At 36.8% G+C, this 17676-nt stretch overlaps 2 protein-coding genes and 1 pseudogene across 2 annotated transcripts in view; 2 read left to right on the plus strand and 1 right to left on the minus strand.

Moving 5' to 3' along the window:
* MTMR7 (myotubularin related protein 7) overlaps positions 1 to 3363 on the plus strand; it is a 100622-nt gene extending 97259 nt beyond the window's left edge. The window contains exons 13-14 of the mRNA XM_027530129.1: positions 1251 to 1377; positions 2326 to 3363. Coding sequence (XP_027385930.1) covers positions 1251 to 1377; positions 2326 to 2688 — 490 coding nt within the window. The 3' untranslated portion in view covers positions 2689 to 3363. The remainder of the gene's footprint in view (positions 1 to 1250; positions 1378 to 2325) is intronic.
* A 3362-nt stretch (positions 3364 to 6725) lies between these two features.
* Positions 6726 to 17676, minus strand: part of VPS37A (VPS37A, ESCRT-I subunit) — a 34510-nt gene continuing 23559 nt past the window's right edge. The window contains exons 6-12 of the mRNA XM_027530131.1: positions 16992 to 17062; positions 15028 to 15155; positions 14890 to 14948; positions 14742 to 14810; positions 12222 to 12365; positions 10317 to 10397; positions 6726 to 8749 (exon numbers count right to left, since the gene is read on the minus strand). Coding sequence (XP_027385932.1) covers positions 10317 to 10397; positions 12222 to 12365; positions 14742 to 14810; positions 14890 to 14948; positions 15028 to 15155; positions 16992 to 17062 — 552 coding nt within the window. The 3' untranslated portion in view covers positions 6726 to 8749. The remainder of the gene's footprint in view (positions 8750 to 10316; positions 10398 to 12221; positions 12366 to 14741; positions 14811 to 14889; positions 14949 to 15027; positions 15156 to 16991; positions 17063 to 17676) is intronic.
* Positions 13489 to 14687, plus strand: LOC113885023 (annotated as a pseudogene).

Below are 17676 nucleotides of genomic sequence, written 5' to 3' on the forward strand. Positions count from 1 at the left end.
TGTTCTAGGCACTGTGGATAAATCAATGAATGACACCAAGTCCCTGCTCTCAAAGTACTTTTCTGAGTAAATCTATAGGTATCCTTATGATAATGCTATTTACAGGCATACTTCTGAAATAATATGGGTTTGGTTCCTGGCCACTGTGATAGTGAACACTGCAATAAACTGAGTCACAATTTTTTAGTTTCCTAGTGCATATAAATGGATATGAATATGAATAACATGAATAACAAGAATACTGAACCCACTCCAGTATTCTTGCCTGGAGAATCCCAGGGACAGCGGAGCCTGGTGGGCTGCCGTCTATGGGGTCGCACAGTGTTGGACACGACTGAAGCGACTGAGCAGCAGCAGCAGTGCATATAAAAGTTCTATTCACACTACATTGTAGTCAGTTAAGTGTGCAATAGTATTATGTCTAAAAAACAATCTAACAATGTTAGATACCTTAATTTAAAAATACATTGTTAAAAAAAATGCTAAGCTTCAGTGAGTAGTACTAGTAGTAACATCAAAGATCACTGGTAACCATAAAATGAAAAATCTTGAAATATTCTGAGAATTATCAAAATGTGATAGAGACACAAAGTGAGCAAATGCTGTTAGAAAAACTGTGCTGATAGACTTGCCACACAACTTCACTCTGTAAAAATGCAAACTATGCAAAGTGCAGTAAAACAAGGTATACCTGTATTTTTATTTGCATTCCAGTATGCTTTACTGTATAGGATAAAAAAGACAGGATTTGTTGCAAATTAAGTAATCCTAGTGGCTGTCATTTAAAAAACTCAAATTTAAAAGATTCCTTTGTGGCTGAAAGATTCTAAATGGTGATATAAACACTAATTTTCCAAGTTGACTTCCTAACTAAGTCATCTTAAGCCAAAAAAATAAAGAAAATGGTAACATGTACTACTACAATCTATTTCAGAAAAATATATTATGTGCTTTTTAATTCAGTACCATCTACTCAAGTAGATTCTTCATGAATTTACTCTCCCCAAAAGAAGTTGACTGATTCAAGAAAATGAAAACATTAACATGAAATTATTACCTTCAGTTCAGTTCAGTCGCTCAGTTGTGTCTGACTCTTTGCGACCCCATTAGCTTAGTGAGTGGCTTTTTTGACCCTGTACTTCGCATTTGGTTATTATTAGGACTATGGTTTCAAAGATACCTTGGAAGACTCAAGAAAGTGAATGTACAGACTGTGACACGGTTTCACGAAGCTCTGCTGTCCTCTGCAGGTTTTGGAATGGAATGTATAATCGCTTTGAGAAGGGACTGCAGCCTCGACAATCAGTCACAGATTACCTCATGGCCGTGAAGGAGGAGACTCAGCAGCTGGAGGAAGAACTTGAGGCCCTGGAAGAAGTAAGACAGTCGCTCTTGCTCACCTTATTTGCTGACGATTGCAGCTCTGGGAAAAGCCTCTCGTGACTCAGGATGTGTGAAATGCAGCAACACAGCCATTTCATATTTTTGTGCTCAGTTGTATCCAACTCTTTGCGACCCCATGGACTAGTCTGCTAGGCTCCTCTGTCCATGGGATTTCCCAGGCAAGAATACTGGAGTGGGTTGCCATTTCCTCCAAGGGATCTTCCTGACCTAGGGATCGAACCTGCATCTGTTTGTGTCTCCTACGTTGGCAGGTGGATTCTTTACCACTGTGCTACCTGCAAAGTCCTTTCATATTTCTAGCCAGAAGGTAACCTGAAACACAATCCTACCAGGTGAACAGTCAGATCATCGAAGCCCAGACCTACACACTTGATGCATTTCAGACATCTGGTTTGGCTCATTTCCATAGTTTGCTTTGGGGATGATGAAGATATTAGGAAACGAGATAGTGGTGAATGATTGCATAACCTTGTGAATATACTTATATAAAAAACAAAAAACCTGAACTGTACACTTTAAGAGAGTTGAGCGACTTCTATCTTAATTTTAAAATTTAGATAATAAAAACCTCATTCCTGATATTTAAAAAAAATGTACTTTCGGTTCACAGGATGAAAATCATTATGTAAAACCACACAGGTACAGAAAGAACGATGACTACTCTTTGCCAGGTGCTTTACCTAGGCTGTGTTTTCTGCTTTTTTATAACGTGCCATCCTTACATTAGGAAGAGAGCGAGCCTCACAGAATCTAATTATTTTGTCCAGAGTCATAAAGTCTAGCTTTGAAACCAAGTCCATCTAAATCCCATTTTCTTAACGTTTCACCCAGCCGGGAGATAATGGACACTAAAAGGCAGGCACGTACCAAAAAAGATACATTCTTTATGACTGTTCCCTGAAACTGTGGTTTCTTTTCTAGAGGCTGGAAAAAATTCAGAAAGTGCAGTTAAATCGCACTAAGGTGAGGAGTAAGCAGAGTGAGCCCAGCAAACACTCAGGATTTTCTACCTCGGACAACAGCGCAGCCAACACCCCTCAGGATTACAGTGGCAATGTGAAGTCCTTCCCATCCAGGAGCCCTTCCCAGGGCGATGAGGATTCTGCTTTGATCCTCACTCAAGACAATCTGAAAAGTTCAGACCCAGACCTGTCCGCCAACAGTGACCAAGAGTCGGGGGTGGAGGATCTGAGCTGCCGCTCCCCCAGCGGTGGGGAGTGTGTGCCGAGTGAGGACAGTGGCAAGGACCGGGATTCCGACGAAGCCGTGTTTCTCACTGCCTGAGGATCCCCCGCCATGGAGTTCCCAAGTAAAGGACACACAAGGAACACTTTCCAAAAATAAGGGAACAGTGCAATCTCAAATAAAAACAGCCCAAGAAATGGTACGGGTCATCGAGAATTATAGAACGTAGCTACGAAAAGGAAAAAAGTCCAACTTCAAGTTCCTTTAGGTGTTGATGAACAGGAAACAGCCATTTCTTTTCAAGCAAATTTAAGGAAAATTGTTCCCCCTTCTAGACTATGGAGGTTTTATTCACTACAGAGCAATGACCTCACCCGAGGTTATCAATTCACATCTTCCTTGCCTGCAGCTGCTTAAAGTGCCCTGACCACGTTCCTTCACACTCATATTCAATCTTTCCTTTTAGTTCATTTCCAGATGAATATTTTGTTTCCTCAAATATTTCACACTTCCTTCCTTCTTGACTCTGTTATCAGGATTTTTGTTAATAGATATATTTCTGTAACAGATGAGCTTTGTAATTCTGCTTAAGCTTAGTGTTCAGATTTAATGATCACTTTTAACTTTTCCTTATAGATAATGTATTTTGAATTGTTATAATAGTTTTGTTGCCTTTCCCTGAAATTTCATATTTCTATTTAAAAAATGCTAAAACTTACCATGCACTTTTCTCTAATACCAGTCTAATACCCAATAAAGTAGAAACAACATTTATGCTCTAGTTCTTAAATATGATTTTGGATCACATTAGCTTCTTAAAAACAACCTTTTATTACTGGTTCCAGAAACTACATTACCAAGACAAGGGGGTCAGCCCCAAGCCTGATTCCAGCAGTGTAACTGTATAAAGGTTCAGGGTACCACTTCAGTGAAGGAAGAAGCTCACTGAAGAACTAGAGAACACTGCTGTCATGTCTACTTAACCAGTGGAATATGTTTGTCACTTGTCACTTCAGAAGTTGTGTTCACATGGCTAAGCCACACTGTGCCTGTGGAGCCCATGCAGTAGCCTCAACCATCGGCTCTGTTCATCTGCAGGGTTGCGCTGGTGGTACAGTCTGAGCAGGGAGTCTGACAGGGAGCAGGTCTGCCTCGCTGGGGCTGTCACGGGGAAACTTTGCTGGCTGTGGAATCTGGTCTGTCCCCACCCAGGCACAAGAGCTAAGTCTCCGCCTTTCCTGCTGCAGATTGTGGCTTCTGACCCCTCCTGACCAGAAAGCCTGTTGAGGAGAACTTGGGAGGTGCCTGAAATGGGCCTTCGCAGTCCTTCCCAGGTGGGAGCCAGAGCCCCACTCACTGGGAAGCATGGCCCCCAGCCCCATCAGACAGGAAGGCTTGGCGAGAACACCCGGAAGCTGCGCACCCCAGCAGATCTTGAGCAGAGAAGCGGGTGGGCAGAGCTGACTGTCCTGAGAGCAAAACCAACGACTCTGACTGGCCAGGGAACTGGGGGCACATGTTAGTGTGAGACCACAGACATAGCATCAGTGATTTTCAAGCTGCTGCTCCTGCTGTGCTTGGGCAGGGAAACTGATCTGCAGCTGCACTTACTGCTGCAAACAGCCATCAGCCTCTGCCCCGACCAGGGAGTTTTCCCAGAACACGTGGGAAGCCGCACAACCCATCCGACAGCCCCACTGACTGTGGCAGCTGAACAGAGCACAGCCCGTGGCCTAACCTGTTTGCAGAGTGAAACTGGTCGCCAGCACCTTCCATGGATATTCCTGTCTGACTCAGGTCCCCAAACAATGAGCTGTGCAGGCCGTGCATCCCATCCTGCTGCCCCACTTAATCCTGAGTACAGCGTCCAGTCCCAATTGGGACTGGACCCACCAGTCCACAGAATCCACCACAGAATCCATCCTACAGCCTCACCTGAGTGGGTGGGGAACCAAGCCAGCTGTCCTACCCAGCTGTCTCAGCCAGTGACCCTCCAATTCCGCTTCAGGGCTCAAACAGATGCCTCACCCAAAAAGAGACCACCTAAATACATAAAGCAAAATCCAGCAGAGCTAAAAGGAGAAATAATGGGGACTTTAACACTCTACTCTATAAACAATGGATAGATCATCCAAAGAGAATCATAAGGAAACAGGAAATCTGAACCAAATGTATACCAATATCTCACTCTGGATGATACATTTTTAAACTGGATTAAAGATAAATACAATTAAAAGTGGGCAAAAGACTTAAGACATTTTTTCAAAGAAAATATATGAAAGGGTCAACAGGTACATGAAAAGATGCTAAACATCACTATCTTTAGGGAAATGCAAATCAAAACCAAATCTCACGTCTGGCAGGATGGCCAACATTGAAAAGACAAATGATACGAAATGTTGGTGATAATGTGAATTAAAGAGACCGCTTGTGTATTGTTGATGGGATCATAAACAGGTAAAGTCACTATAGAAAACAGTACAGTGGACCCTCAAAAGATTAAAAATGGAACTACTGTATGATCCAGCATACAGACCCACTCTGAATACATACAAAGAAAATGAAAACATTAACTTGAAAAGATATCCGTACCCTTTCATGTTCACAGCAGCACTGTTTTAAAAGAGCCAAGACATGGAAACAACCTAACTGTCCACCAACAGATGAATGAAGAAAGCAGCACACACACCACGGAATAGTGTTCAGACATAAAAAAATGAGAAAATGCTGCCTTTTGCAACAATATGAATGGACCTTGAGGGAATTATGCTAAGTGAAATAAATCAGAGAAAAACAAATACTACATGATTTCACTTATATGTGTACTCTTAAAAAAAAACCCCAAACCACCTAAGTTACAGAAAAAGGTCAGATTTGTGGTTAACCCAGCATGAGGGTTGGGGCAGTGGGTGGTTGGGGAATTGGAGAAAGGTGGTCAAGAGTAACAACTTTCTGTATTAGTGAATACCTTATTAAAGACTCTTAGGATATAGTCGTAACAGCTTTTATATTTTTATAACTCCATACCACTCTTGTAGTTGATTATCAACTCTTAGAAACTTCTTTGCCTAGTATTGAGAATTTAATTTCTTCCATCTGGCAGTATATATCTACAAAAATAAATAACAAAATTTTAAAAAATGACATAGTAATTATACCAAACAGAACTATGCATTTGAAAAGCAAATAATATAAATATTTGAGACGTTAAAATTTAGTTCTTTAATGTGATATCTTTTATATCAGACACCAACTTTTTTCCAGCCCCCACCATTTTACAAACCATTATAGTTTCAGCATATGTTCATTTAGACTACTTACTAGAAGTTAACCTAACACTGAAATTTATTTTTTTTTTTAAAGGTTCTATTTATTGCTTATTAAGATGTTATTGTGTGGCATGGAGCCTTAAAAGAGCATGGCCAATCTGATTAGACTAAAATCTCTAACAGTAAATTCTCATTTTAAATCAAACATCAATCAGAAAGTGTTTTCTTTAGAGCAGCTGGTTTAAACCAATGTAAAACTGACTCAAGACAGATTATTTCCCCGCTGGTAATATTTAGAGCTCAAGTGATTTATTATTTAGTGATTTTTAGGAAAATTTAATGATATGAAGTAGGTAAGCATTTTGATCATGACTCTACAATCAACAAAGGAACTTTTTTAGAGTAAAGGAACATAAAAAGAAGGAAGACTCTGGCATGAGGTTTCTATTCTTTAAGAGCACAAGATTAGTTTACTTGCTTTCCCTAAAAATAAATCTGAGCTGTCCTTCAATTTAAACATATATGAATTATGATCAGACTTACCTGTCAGATGATCTCTATTCCAATAGAAATTTCCTAGTATAGATTATTCCTAGAAAATCTTTCAACTTTGAAACATTGTCTGGCATGTATCACATTTGTTTAGAAAACTATTTGAGATATCCGTCTTTAAAGTCCTACCTATGACAAACCCCTAACTCTGCATAATCTAATAACTCCTAAGCTTTTCTCTGCTATTCTGATTTCCATCTAGTCATCTATTATGTGTTAGAGGAAAATCACAGTCCCTGCTTTGACAGGCACTTTTTCTGCTTCTTGCACTGCTTCTCCAATATGGCCAAGTTTAAGGAAAAAATACTAGTACTATAAAAAAGTCACTTAAGTTTTTATTGTAAAACCAAAATTCATACATATTCAAATGTAGACTACTTTCCATCCTGGATGATGTCTATGACCTAATATCTGATCTGTTAAAGACAGATAATGATGATCAGAGTCCTCTTTTTAATGACTAGGTTGTAAGGAGGTTACCTAATTTTAGAAGAAGAAACCAAGGTATGTTAACTGGTATAGAATGAAACTGGGATAGTTCAAGTTAAAAAAAATAAGATATTAAGATGAATTACTTATGTGATTTACTATGTATGAAAATAACTTTTTTTGGTGGAGAGGAAGGTGGATAAGTACATAAACACCTAGGCCATGTTAGAGTCATCACTGGATAGTATTTCTACAGTGCCTCACTCTTAGAGAGCTTAATAAAATTAATAAATCAAATGAATTAATGGTTGTAGTCTGCTGGGCTCTTGTTCTGCGCTCTGTCTGGTTTCTAAGAAAGCTTCCTGATTGCTTCCAAAAGACTGGGATAATCATGTCCTCCACTGTGGTGATTGCTGGGAAAACTGAAGCTTATGTGGCCAGTGCAGTAAGGAAAGATTTCTCAACACCCAGAAGACTGCAACAAATCTGAAACACTTACCTCAGTTACGTACTATATGTCCGGAGTAATAATCATAACTTCCTTGTCAGGTCGTTTTGAAGATTAAATGGCATGCTCTTAGCATAGTACCAGGAAGACAGGTTAAAAAAGTTAATTTCTTTACTCAAATTATATCTTTATAGTCCATGTGAATACTTGTCCTCCCTTAAACACAGACTAAGTATTAAGCATTTTTCAAGTCTCAGAAAATAATTTTATTTTTCCTAAACTGTTTCCAGAAATAGGTATAGAAAGAAGAATGATGAAAAAAACCTGTACTGTATGCTAGGATTTGGAATGGCAATCATACTGAAGTTTAAATGAAAATAGGCATTAGGATGCTACTTTACCAAGCCTTGGAAATCTAGTTCAAGATTTTCTACTTAATTGGCTTTCACTGCTATCCATAAATTATGTTCATTCTGTAACGAACTGTAAAAGCAAACTGTTTAACATATACAAGTTAAAGTGAAAATCAAATTAAGAACTAGACTGCCTAAAAATTAAATATTAGTTTATTATTAAAGCTTTCATAAGAGAAAAGCTAACACAGTAAAGGTCAGAATATTTCACTGACTTTTGTGTTCTTTACTATTTATTAACAAATTATTGTTTTAAACTTCAGAATTCAGATAGCATATCCTCATCTAACCACAAACCCATCAGATACTTATATTTAAAAAGCTAGCATCAAAGTTTATGTTGGACTACTTTAAATGAAAGGCAATTTTTCTATTAGGTAAAATATTTATTTACCTGTATTGCCTTTTAAATGCATCTTTAATTTGAAAAATAAGAGTATATAAAACAGCTGGTTTATCCTCTTCATTTATTCTGTGTATTAAAAATTACTTGAGATGGCACATTGGCAGGTTTGGTGTTTCCTGACACTATGAATATTTAAAAACAAATTATTTTTCAAAGTTTTATCATCCAGAAAGAAAGAGAAAAAAATAAGAATCTTTCTACAATTGAAATAGTAATTTTTCAAAAAGGGTTGAGAGGAAAAAAAATCTAAGCAAACTATCCTTGATAAAGAAATGAGGCAGTTTCAAATTAAAAATACAAATTTAAATGAAGTAATTTTATAAAATATTGAGAGTAGCTAAAATTACATGCACAGGTATTTAATCAATAATAAGAGAGGAACAGCAGTAGAACTTAAATATGATAGAATTTATCAACAATAAATAAACATTTTTAGTGCAAATAGTGCAGAAAAAATTTTCAAAGCAAAGATCATAGCAATCATTCTAATCTGTACAAAATCAGTCTCAGTTCTGTATACAACCTATATAATACATCTAGGAATTCAGCCTTGTGATGAAATGCCAATTTGCAAATCATAAATATAAATGTGCTTAGTTTTGTGTCCCATTCCTCTCTTTGCAGTTCATGTTTTCAGGAAAATCTGAAAAGAAAAGAAAATCAAAAACCTAAGATTTACTTTCAGATGATAAATTAAGATTTCTTAAGATAACCTGACAATGAGGGAAAAGAGGTGGGAAAGGATTCTAGCATGCATGTGTCAACACAGAATAACTCACTGCCCACTTCTCAACCTTGAGATATGTATGCTACTGCTGCTATACTTGGTATTAAAAATCAACACCCTCAGGGATTAATAATCTGAGTTGTAAAATAACGCAATGTTGCTACTAATGTTAAGGACAGCTAAATTGAGAAAAGGGGCAAGTAAATTTGAACTGGAGATGAGAAATGCCTGACACCTCCCTCCCTGTAGCCGGCTCCCCTTTAAAGGAAACTCCCACGCTCTCTTCTCCACATCTGCTCCATCAGCCCAGCAAAGCAGACAGAAGACCACATGACACCAGTCTCCAGGTAATACCGTGAGGTCAGGACGGATACCATCTATGCGGGGCCAGTCTCTTTCCTTGATTTGTTGTGAGACCCTACTCAGTCTCCCCGGGTGCTCGGGCCGTCAGATCAGGCCTGTGGGCAGCAGGGGCTGAACCACGTGCAAGTGCAGCAAAGAAAGGCTCTTTGAAGAGCCAGTGAGAAGGCACATGAGAGTGAGACGCAGAAAAGGGGAGGAAAGCAGGAACGAGAAACAAGCAGCCTGTAGCAGCACCTAAGGAAGAAGAGCTGCTTTGGTTACGGATGGCCTCATGCTTTCACTCCCAGGAGACAGGTGTGCTTTCCTATATTTGGGCTGTTTTCCTGCATTATCCAGGAACACAAGCTTTTACTTAAACTTGAGGTTGGAGCTAGTCTTTGCAGCCAAATCCAGTCCTAAAACAAGACAGAGGAAAATGGAAGAATGTCTTGAGATCAGATGAGAGCATGAACAAAGACATGATGGCAGAAAATAGAACATGACAGAAGAGAACACAGGAGAGGCAAATGGAAAATTAGAACGGATGATCTAAAATGTCAGCCAGCTTACAGAAGGCTTAAAACCAGAGAGAGAAACGTGGCATTTATCATCCCCAGGGTTCTTTAAAGGTCCTAGAGCAGATATGTTATCACAGAGTGGTATTTTAGGAGCATCATTTTGTCAGTGCTCTGCACAAAGGAGAAACCCTGAAGTCAGAGGACTGATCAGAAACTCACTGGAATAGATGGAAAAGAGACAGATTGGAAGTTCATTTTTAAAGGAAAAAATGACAAAAGAGACTACTGAGAAATAAGTCAACTTAAGTGTTATGGTATATGCCCCATACCAGCTGAGAGAAAGGAACTTAAACTATATATGTAGCTTTCAAATACTGAAAACAAAACTCATTTAAGCAAATACCATACTGAGAAAACATGCAAACAATTTATACTGGCCATATGCTTAGGTGTATAACATCATGCTTAATAGATAACACAAAGTATTCTACATGTTACATAGCATGGTAGCTGTAACGACAGTATTATGCTTAAAGCTGGCTGAACAAGCACTGGTAAGAACACTTCATTAAAGAGAGCCATGCAATAGCCTCAAGACACAAACCTTCCAGAATACAATTTACCTATAGTGGAGCATGAAACTGGCTGTGCATTGCTATCACTTGTTGAAGTTTCTCTTCCTTGGCTCTTCTACAGTGGCAAATCTAGAAGATAATTATTTAAAAACCAGTCACTTCTCCAATAATCTTCCTACAACTAGCTACATTTTGACAGAATTCTAAGTAAGAATCTTTCAACTCGTTGACATTAAATTGTGGATGTCTAAGGTGGCACAGAATTTAAGAATCAAAAAAAAAAAAAATTTTGTTTGGAAGATAATCTTTGTCTGTAAACCTCTAGAATGTAAAACACATTCTGATCCTTTATACCAGTTCTCTGATTATATAATTTCAAATATCTGTGTTTTAAAAATATGAAAATAAATCCTACTGTTGTTACCCTGGAAGCTTAACAAACAAAAACCTCACAATACAGTTATATAGTACCAAAAAAAAAAAGGACTAGAAATGAATGCCTCATTAAAGCTATAGTCAATAATGTCCCTGAACTTCAATTTTCTCTCGTGGAAAACGGGAATAATAAAATCTGGCCCACTTTCCTTTACAGTAGAACTTAATTGTATAAAGGTTATAAATAACTGTGATGTTCCAGAGAAATTAGGTAAATACATAGGACTTACCAAAGGATAAGATACTGCTAAGCAGACTTCAATATCTTTTCTTTAAATATAATGGAAATACTAGAACAGAAACTATCTCCAGAATGTTCTCAATTAATATTAAAACAAAAAAATTAAAAAAAAAAAAAATCTCCATAGGGAATTCCCTGGTGGTCTAGTGGGAAGGACTTGGCATTTTCATGGCAGTGGCCTGGGTTCAATCCCTGACTGTGGAATGAAGATCCCACAAGCCATCCAGTGTGGACAATAAACAAACGAAAAAAACCTTTTTAAGTTATTCTCCTAAATTTTAAACAGCTTATGAAACAGGTTATTCAGGAGTATATCACAACTTTTAAGACTTAGACTAGAGATCCACACAAAAGCATTATATAATTAAAAAATAAAATTAAACAAGGAAAAAAATTCTCTACAGTTCAAAGCAAATGGAAATAAATGAACCTGTTTTCTTCTCCTAAGTTATACTGTCATCCAAAAAAGCTTCATTAAAGACTTTAAAAAATAGTATTTGACTATTAAGACTAGAGTAGACTGCAGCTATCATTTCTGAAACAGAACTGTTATGTGATTCACATGCTTGTGTACTCACAACAAGCAGGTATAAAGTGATAGTAGCAAGCTGCTATCATTCTCAGAGGCGCTTCAGTTTCCTCTCATGGCTCTCAAAACTCCAGCTCAGTAATGTGCTAAGTTTTTTTTTTTTTTTACTCATGAATATAACCTAGTTAGCATATTCAAAAGCAGAGACATTACTTTGCCAACAAAGGTTCGTCTAGTCAAGGCTATGGTTTTTCCTGTGGTCATGTATGGATGTGAGAGTTGGACTGTGAAGAAGGCTGAGCGCCGAAGAATTGATGCTTTTGAACTGTGGTGTTGGAGAAGACTCTTGAGAGTCCCTTGGACTGTAGGGAGATCAACCAGTCCATTCTGAAGGAGATCAGCCCTGGGATTTCTTTGGAAGGAATGATGCTAAAGCTGAAACTCCAGTACTTTGGCCACCTCATGCAAAGAGTTGACTCATTGCAAAAGACTCTGATGCTGGGAGGGATTGCGGGCAGGAGGAGAAGGGGACGACAGAGGATGAGATGGCTGGATGTCATCACTGACTCGATGGATGTGAGTCTGAGTGAACTCCGAGAGCTGGTGATGGACAGGGAGGCCTGGCGTGCTGCGATTCATGGGGTCGCGAAGAGTCGGACACGACTGAGCGACTGATCTGATCTGATCTAATACATAAGTAATTTGATATTACGCTGTCACTTGTCCTCAACCAAAGAATATTACATACTGTTCTCTTTTCCATGAAGCTACTGAGAAAATCATCTATATCTGTTTTTCCCTCCAAGAAATCTTCTGCAATATTATCAGATTCTTCCTCAGCTTCATGTGCAGCTACTTTTAATCTTGCCTGTAGAGCACTTGCACTACAGCTCTGAAAAAGAAAATCAAGAAAGAAAATCATTAATATCTAGTGCTCTGAAAAACTCCTTAGTGGGAAGGAAAATGGGATAGAAGCTAAATAGTGATATTGGGGCATCACTGTCTCACTCCTAACATTAAAATGATCCTGGAAATGTTGAGTCATTAACTGTGATGTTTGCTTTTGGTTTCTAGTATTCTTTATTAAATTAAGGAATGAGTTTATTAAGTTTGTCTAAGGAATGGTGCTGATTACTGAGAAAAGCCTCTTCATCTAGTAAGCTCTAAAGTGCCTCCAAAAGTATTTCAATTGATTCTCTCAGATCTTCTGGCTAAGAGAGGGGAGGACTTCTTATGTGTGATTCCTGACTCTGACACTTTCCATTTGTATGACCTCAGGGATGTTATTTAATATCCACGTGCCTCAGTTTCCTCATCTGTAAAATGGAAAAATAGTAACAATACCTACCCTCATAGGTTTTTGTGTGGAATAATGGGCAACATATGCAACAAGCTTAGTGCAATGCAAAAGATATAACAATTGCACAGTGTCAGCAATTGGTTGGATCAAGTAATCTTAAAAATCTCTCACATTACCCTCTGATTCCAGTGCTCCTAAAGGCAATGAAATTATACTCCAGGACAAAGGTCTAGAGTACCATATACCTTTTAATAGCCGACCAGGAACATAATAGCCAAAAACACATCAATAAACAAAGGTAAATCTTCCCTTGCAAAAACTGAGATAGGCCAGAACATGCCAAAAACTTTAGTATAAATGGAGGAAGACCACATGGGAAAGAAAGCAAGGAGATAATACAAAGACACAGAGAATGAACTTACAGTTCCTAGGCAGGAAGAATGGGGGAAAGGGATAGGTAGGATGTTTGAGATCAACATGTATACACTGCTGTATTTAAAATGGCTAACCAACAAGGATCTGCTGTATAGCACATGGAAAACTCTGCTCAGTGTTACATGGCAGCATGGATGGGAGGGGAGTTTCGGGGAGAATGGATATATGTGTATGTACAGCTGAGTCCCTTGGCTATTCACCTGAAACTATCACAACATTGTTAATCGGCTATACCCCAATACAAAATAAAAAGTTAAAAAGAACGATCGTATTATATGAAATCTTTTATAAATTTATATTCTCTTTACCATTTTCTTTTCCTGTTTTATTTCTAGTTTATGTTTTACTACATTGGCTTCACTTCCTAGAATTCCTGATTTTAAAGGAAACAGAATATTGTTAGTTATGATGTGGGTTGTTGATATATGAAGATTATGTCCGATTTAATTTTTTAAATGATTTCCCCCTTTTAATTTAAAGTTTTTTTTTTCTTCAGAAACAAGGGTTAATTTTATAAAAAGCTTTCGATTTTTCACATAACTAGATTTCTAGTATAAAGTTATTATTTGTGGTGAATTATATTTTATACTTTCTATATGTTATATTTTCCAATTTGCTAACTTCTTGTTTAAGATAGCTGTATACAGGCTTGCAAGTAAGTCTAAAACTAAAATTTTTCTTTTTAACTTTTATTAGAAGAGTTAAATTGGCTTTATAATAACTCTCCCAGAGCAGTTATTTATGGGGCTTTTTATATTTCTCTGTTTTGGAACCAAATGCTCTTGCATGACCACAAAATGACTGATAATGGCTCATAAAACTGAGAGCTGTTCATCTGCATAACTCAAGGCTGTTTATCATCTCCTTATAAACTCGAATGCCTAATAAATGCTTTCTGATAATAATACATTTAAGAATGTGGCTCGTGTATATTAAGAGTAAAACTTCTAGTCCACTTCCAGCTTAGCCATGGCAGCTAATTTGACCACTAACCCGTTGCAGCTGCTTCCTCTAGAGCTTGTGGACGAGTGGATAGGATCAAGAATTCACATTGAGATGAAGAGTGATGAGGAGACTGTTGGTATACTTCTGGGATTTGGTGACTTTGTCAATATGGTATTGGAAGATGTCACTGAATTTGAAATCATACCAGAAGGAAGAAGAATTACTAAATTAGATCCAATTTTTCTAAAGGGAAATAATATACCAATGCTGGTTCCTGGAGGACAAGGACCTGAAATATGAATGACTTCCTTGACTTATGCTAGATGCTGTTCTGTCTTGTAATGACAACAAAAGTTTTTTTTTAGTCTTTTAATGTTTGTATTCTGTGAAGTCAAGTTTCCCATTAAAGGGAAATGCTTTGACGATGCATTGTAAATGCCCATTTTTGTAAGTTAATCAAGATTATATTGGGAAAAGAACAGTTTGTTCTTTGAAGACAAAAATAAACATGTTTTTGTTAACTGTCAAAAAAAAAAAAAAAAAGAGTAAAAATTCTTATGGTAAAAGAAAACAGCTCAACAATCTTACCTCACTAAGTTCATGCTGCCTTTGCATCTTCTTTTCAAAAGTTGATTTCATTTGTGTAAGTAATTCATACTAAAAGAGAAAATCAAAATGCTGTTTCATTCTACTTTAAAATTATATGGACTTCTTAAAAATGATAACTAACTCATACCTTATCTAAAACAGTTTGCCTTTTGGCTTCCAAGCTGGGCTCCAAAAGGAGATTTTTTCCTGTAAGATAAATTCTAGTTTATTTCTAGATAAAGATCACATTTTTCTTGGGAAATTTAAAAAGTAAAGAAAGACATACTTGCTAGTTCCTCAATACTTTTTACTAAGTCATCCTTGTCAGTAATAATTTGTTTTAGTTGAGGCAAAGTCACAAACTGCTCTAGTAATGCATCCTCTTGCTCATTCATATCTGTAAGTTGTGACACACTAGAAACACAATAGAAGAAAATGTTAATGAATGTCAGTTATCTAGATTTTCTCCATGACAATAAATATCCAGTTTTTCAGCTTTGTTCAGCTGACAGAGTTCTACATAATCTTTGACATGTATTTTTATATATACTCGGAAGAAGGCAAACTGTAACCTTAAAAGCAAATAAAACACCAAACACAATGGAACAAAAAGTAGTCTAAACACAGTATCAAGACGATTTAGCTAATAGGCATGTGGCTATCACAATAAATGATAAAGGTATGTGTCTATGTACATGTATTCATAAAAATGTTTTTACAAAACAATGGTGGAAGGGTAATCCCAAAGCAAAAATCGATATCCAGAGTGTAAGAGGGAACTGGAAGGATGGGGTATGGAGCAAGCTCAAGCTTTTGAGTGTCTTTCAGTTTTGACTAGAGATCCACACAAAAGCACTATATAATTAAAAAATAAAATTAAACAAGGAAAAAAAAAGTCTCTAAAGTTCAAAGCAAGAGGAAATAAATGAACCTGTTTTTTTTCCCTAAGTTATATTGTCATCCAAAAAAGTTTCATTAAAAAGCCTTTAAAAAATAATATTTGGCTGTACATCTCTGATGAAATATATCCTAAAGACAAATGAATTGTAAAAAACAAAAGGAGAACTTACTCTGCTTTCAATAACTGTTATTGATACTGTTATCTTACTGGAATTGTTATTTTGAAAAAGAATAAGTTCCCTTCAGAAAAATGGTTGACTTTAGGTCAGGGAAAAAAACTGTTCATGATGAACCCATGGCATCTTTGTTTTGCCAAAGTTCCCTACTAAAGATGGAACTGTTTTAAAAAAACAAAAAAAAAACAAAAAAAAAAAAACAGAAAGAAAAAAAAGATAGTAATGGATTAAAACACTTCAAATATTTTAAAAAGTTTTATGAGTTTAATTCTGACCTATACCCATATTTCCTGTAAAAAAGCTGGAGGAAGGTTAGCAAAGAGGTTCATCTTTTCGTATTGACATTTTCATAATAATTTTTTTAAAAACGAAGAAAGGAAAGAATCCTTTATAACACGGCCACAATAATAATACCTATTTTCTGGGGTGGCTGCAAGCATCACACTGCATTCAACTGCTTTATAACATGTATGTGGTATTTGTAAACTTCATTAATTAACGTTATCAGCACAAAATAAGTCACTATTTTGTTAAAAATGACTGCAAAACATTGGGTCAAACAAAGTTCAACTTTTTTTAACTATAGGATTTCTCATGAGTATTTGGCTGTACATCCCTGGTGGGATATATACTAAAGACAAGAACAACTGCAAACATTTTAAATAGCATTAAGTAGTCTCATTGATAATAGCCTCATGACTACCATAAACCTTCAACAGTGGTATAAAGAGTGCAACTTTACAAGCCTGAGTGACCACAGAACATTTTTTTCATGGAGCCTCTTAGGGAAACAGTGTCTCATGAAAAATGATACCTTAAACTTGAATATTCAACTTTTCTGCCATAAATCTGAATAAAATATGGCTTTGTAAAAACACTTTTCTATTACTTTATGAGAACTTTAATGTATTCAGAAATAGTTTTCACAAGAAGGTAAGCCACACAAGAGAAAGGACATCGTTATCCTGGTAACTATTATAGCATTCCCAGGATCTAGAGAAATTCCTGGATACAGACTACAAAGTCAATAAATATGAACTGCAAGACATAGCACAGATTCATAAAACTTTCCACTTCCCACTAAGATACAGCAATAGTGACAACATGAAAATGATGTGTGCATTTACAAACTAAATAGACAACAAACACCAATGTTACTGTCCAAGCTTTTTACCTTAGTTCTGAGAGTTCTGGAAATGTATCAGGAATATCAGGCATCTTGTAAGCAAAACCATTTTGGCTTATCTAAAGAGAGATTGAAATAGTGCTAAGTTTTAGCCATCTTTTCGACTATTGCTATCTGGTTATAAAAGTAACTTTTAATGTACTGCATCCAATAACTATTTTCACTATCACACATCCTCTTGGCACTCCACACTGTCCTTACCCTCCCATTCTTTTTCACTCCATCTTTCTCAGTGCATCTTTATACATATAGGGTTACTGGCTCTTCTTTTTTTTTTTGATGAGGAAGGATCATGTGACTACCTGTGGTTATAAAACAAATCTCCAATTGTGAGATATCTGTGACAAATGTGGAGAATTATATGCGTGTTTCATTGATGTATATGAGTATGTCTCAAGCAAAAGGCACTACATTTAGAAAAGTTACTAACTTGGCAAAAAGTCTCAAGAGTTACCTAAGTAACTTCTATAAGACAGTAGGGAAGATAAGGAATAGAATATACATTGTCTGAATATATGGGTCACATTTTAAAATCAAGGACCCATGAAAAGTTCTCTTTTACTAAGGGTTAAAAATAAAGGCCTTTAAATCTCAATACGTTTAATGTACGGTCTCTCCCTCAGTAATGTCCCTTGTGGCAGCAGTTACCAGCTTAATTTAAGAACACAGTTTT

Source organism: Bos indicus x Bos taurus, chromosome 27 (assembly GCF_003369695.1).
Source record: "Bos indicus x Bos taurus breed Angus x Brahman F1 hybrid chromosome 27, Bos_hybrid_MaternalHap_v2.0, whole genome shotgun sequence".
Lineage (NCBI taxonomy): Eukaryota > Metazoa > Chordata > Mammalia > Artiodactyla > Bovidae > Bos > Bos indicus x Bos taurus.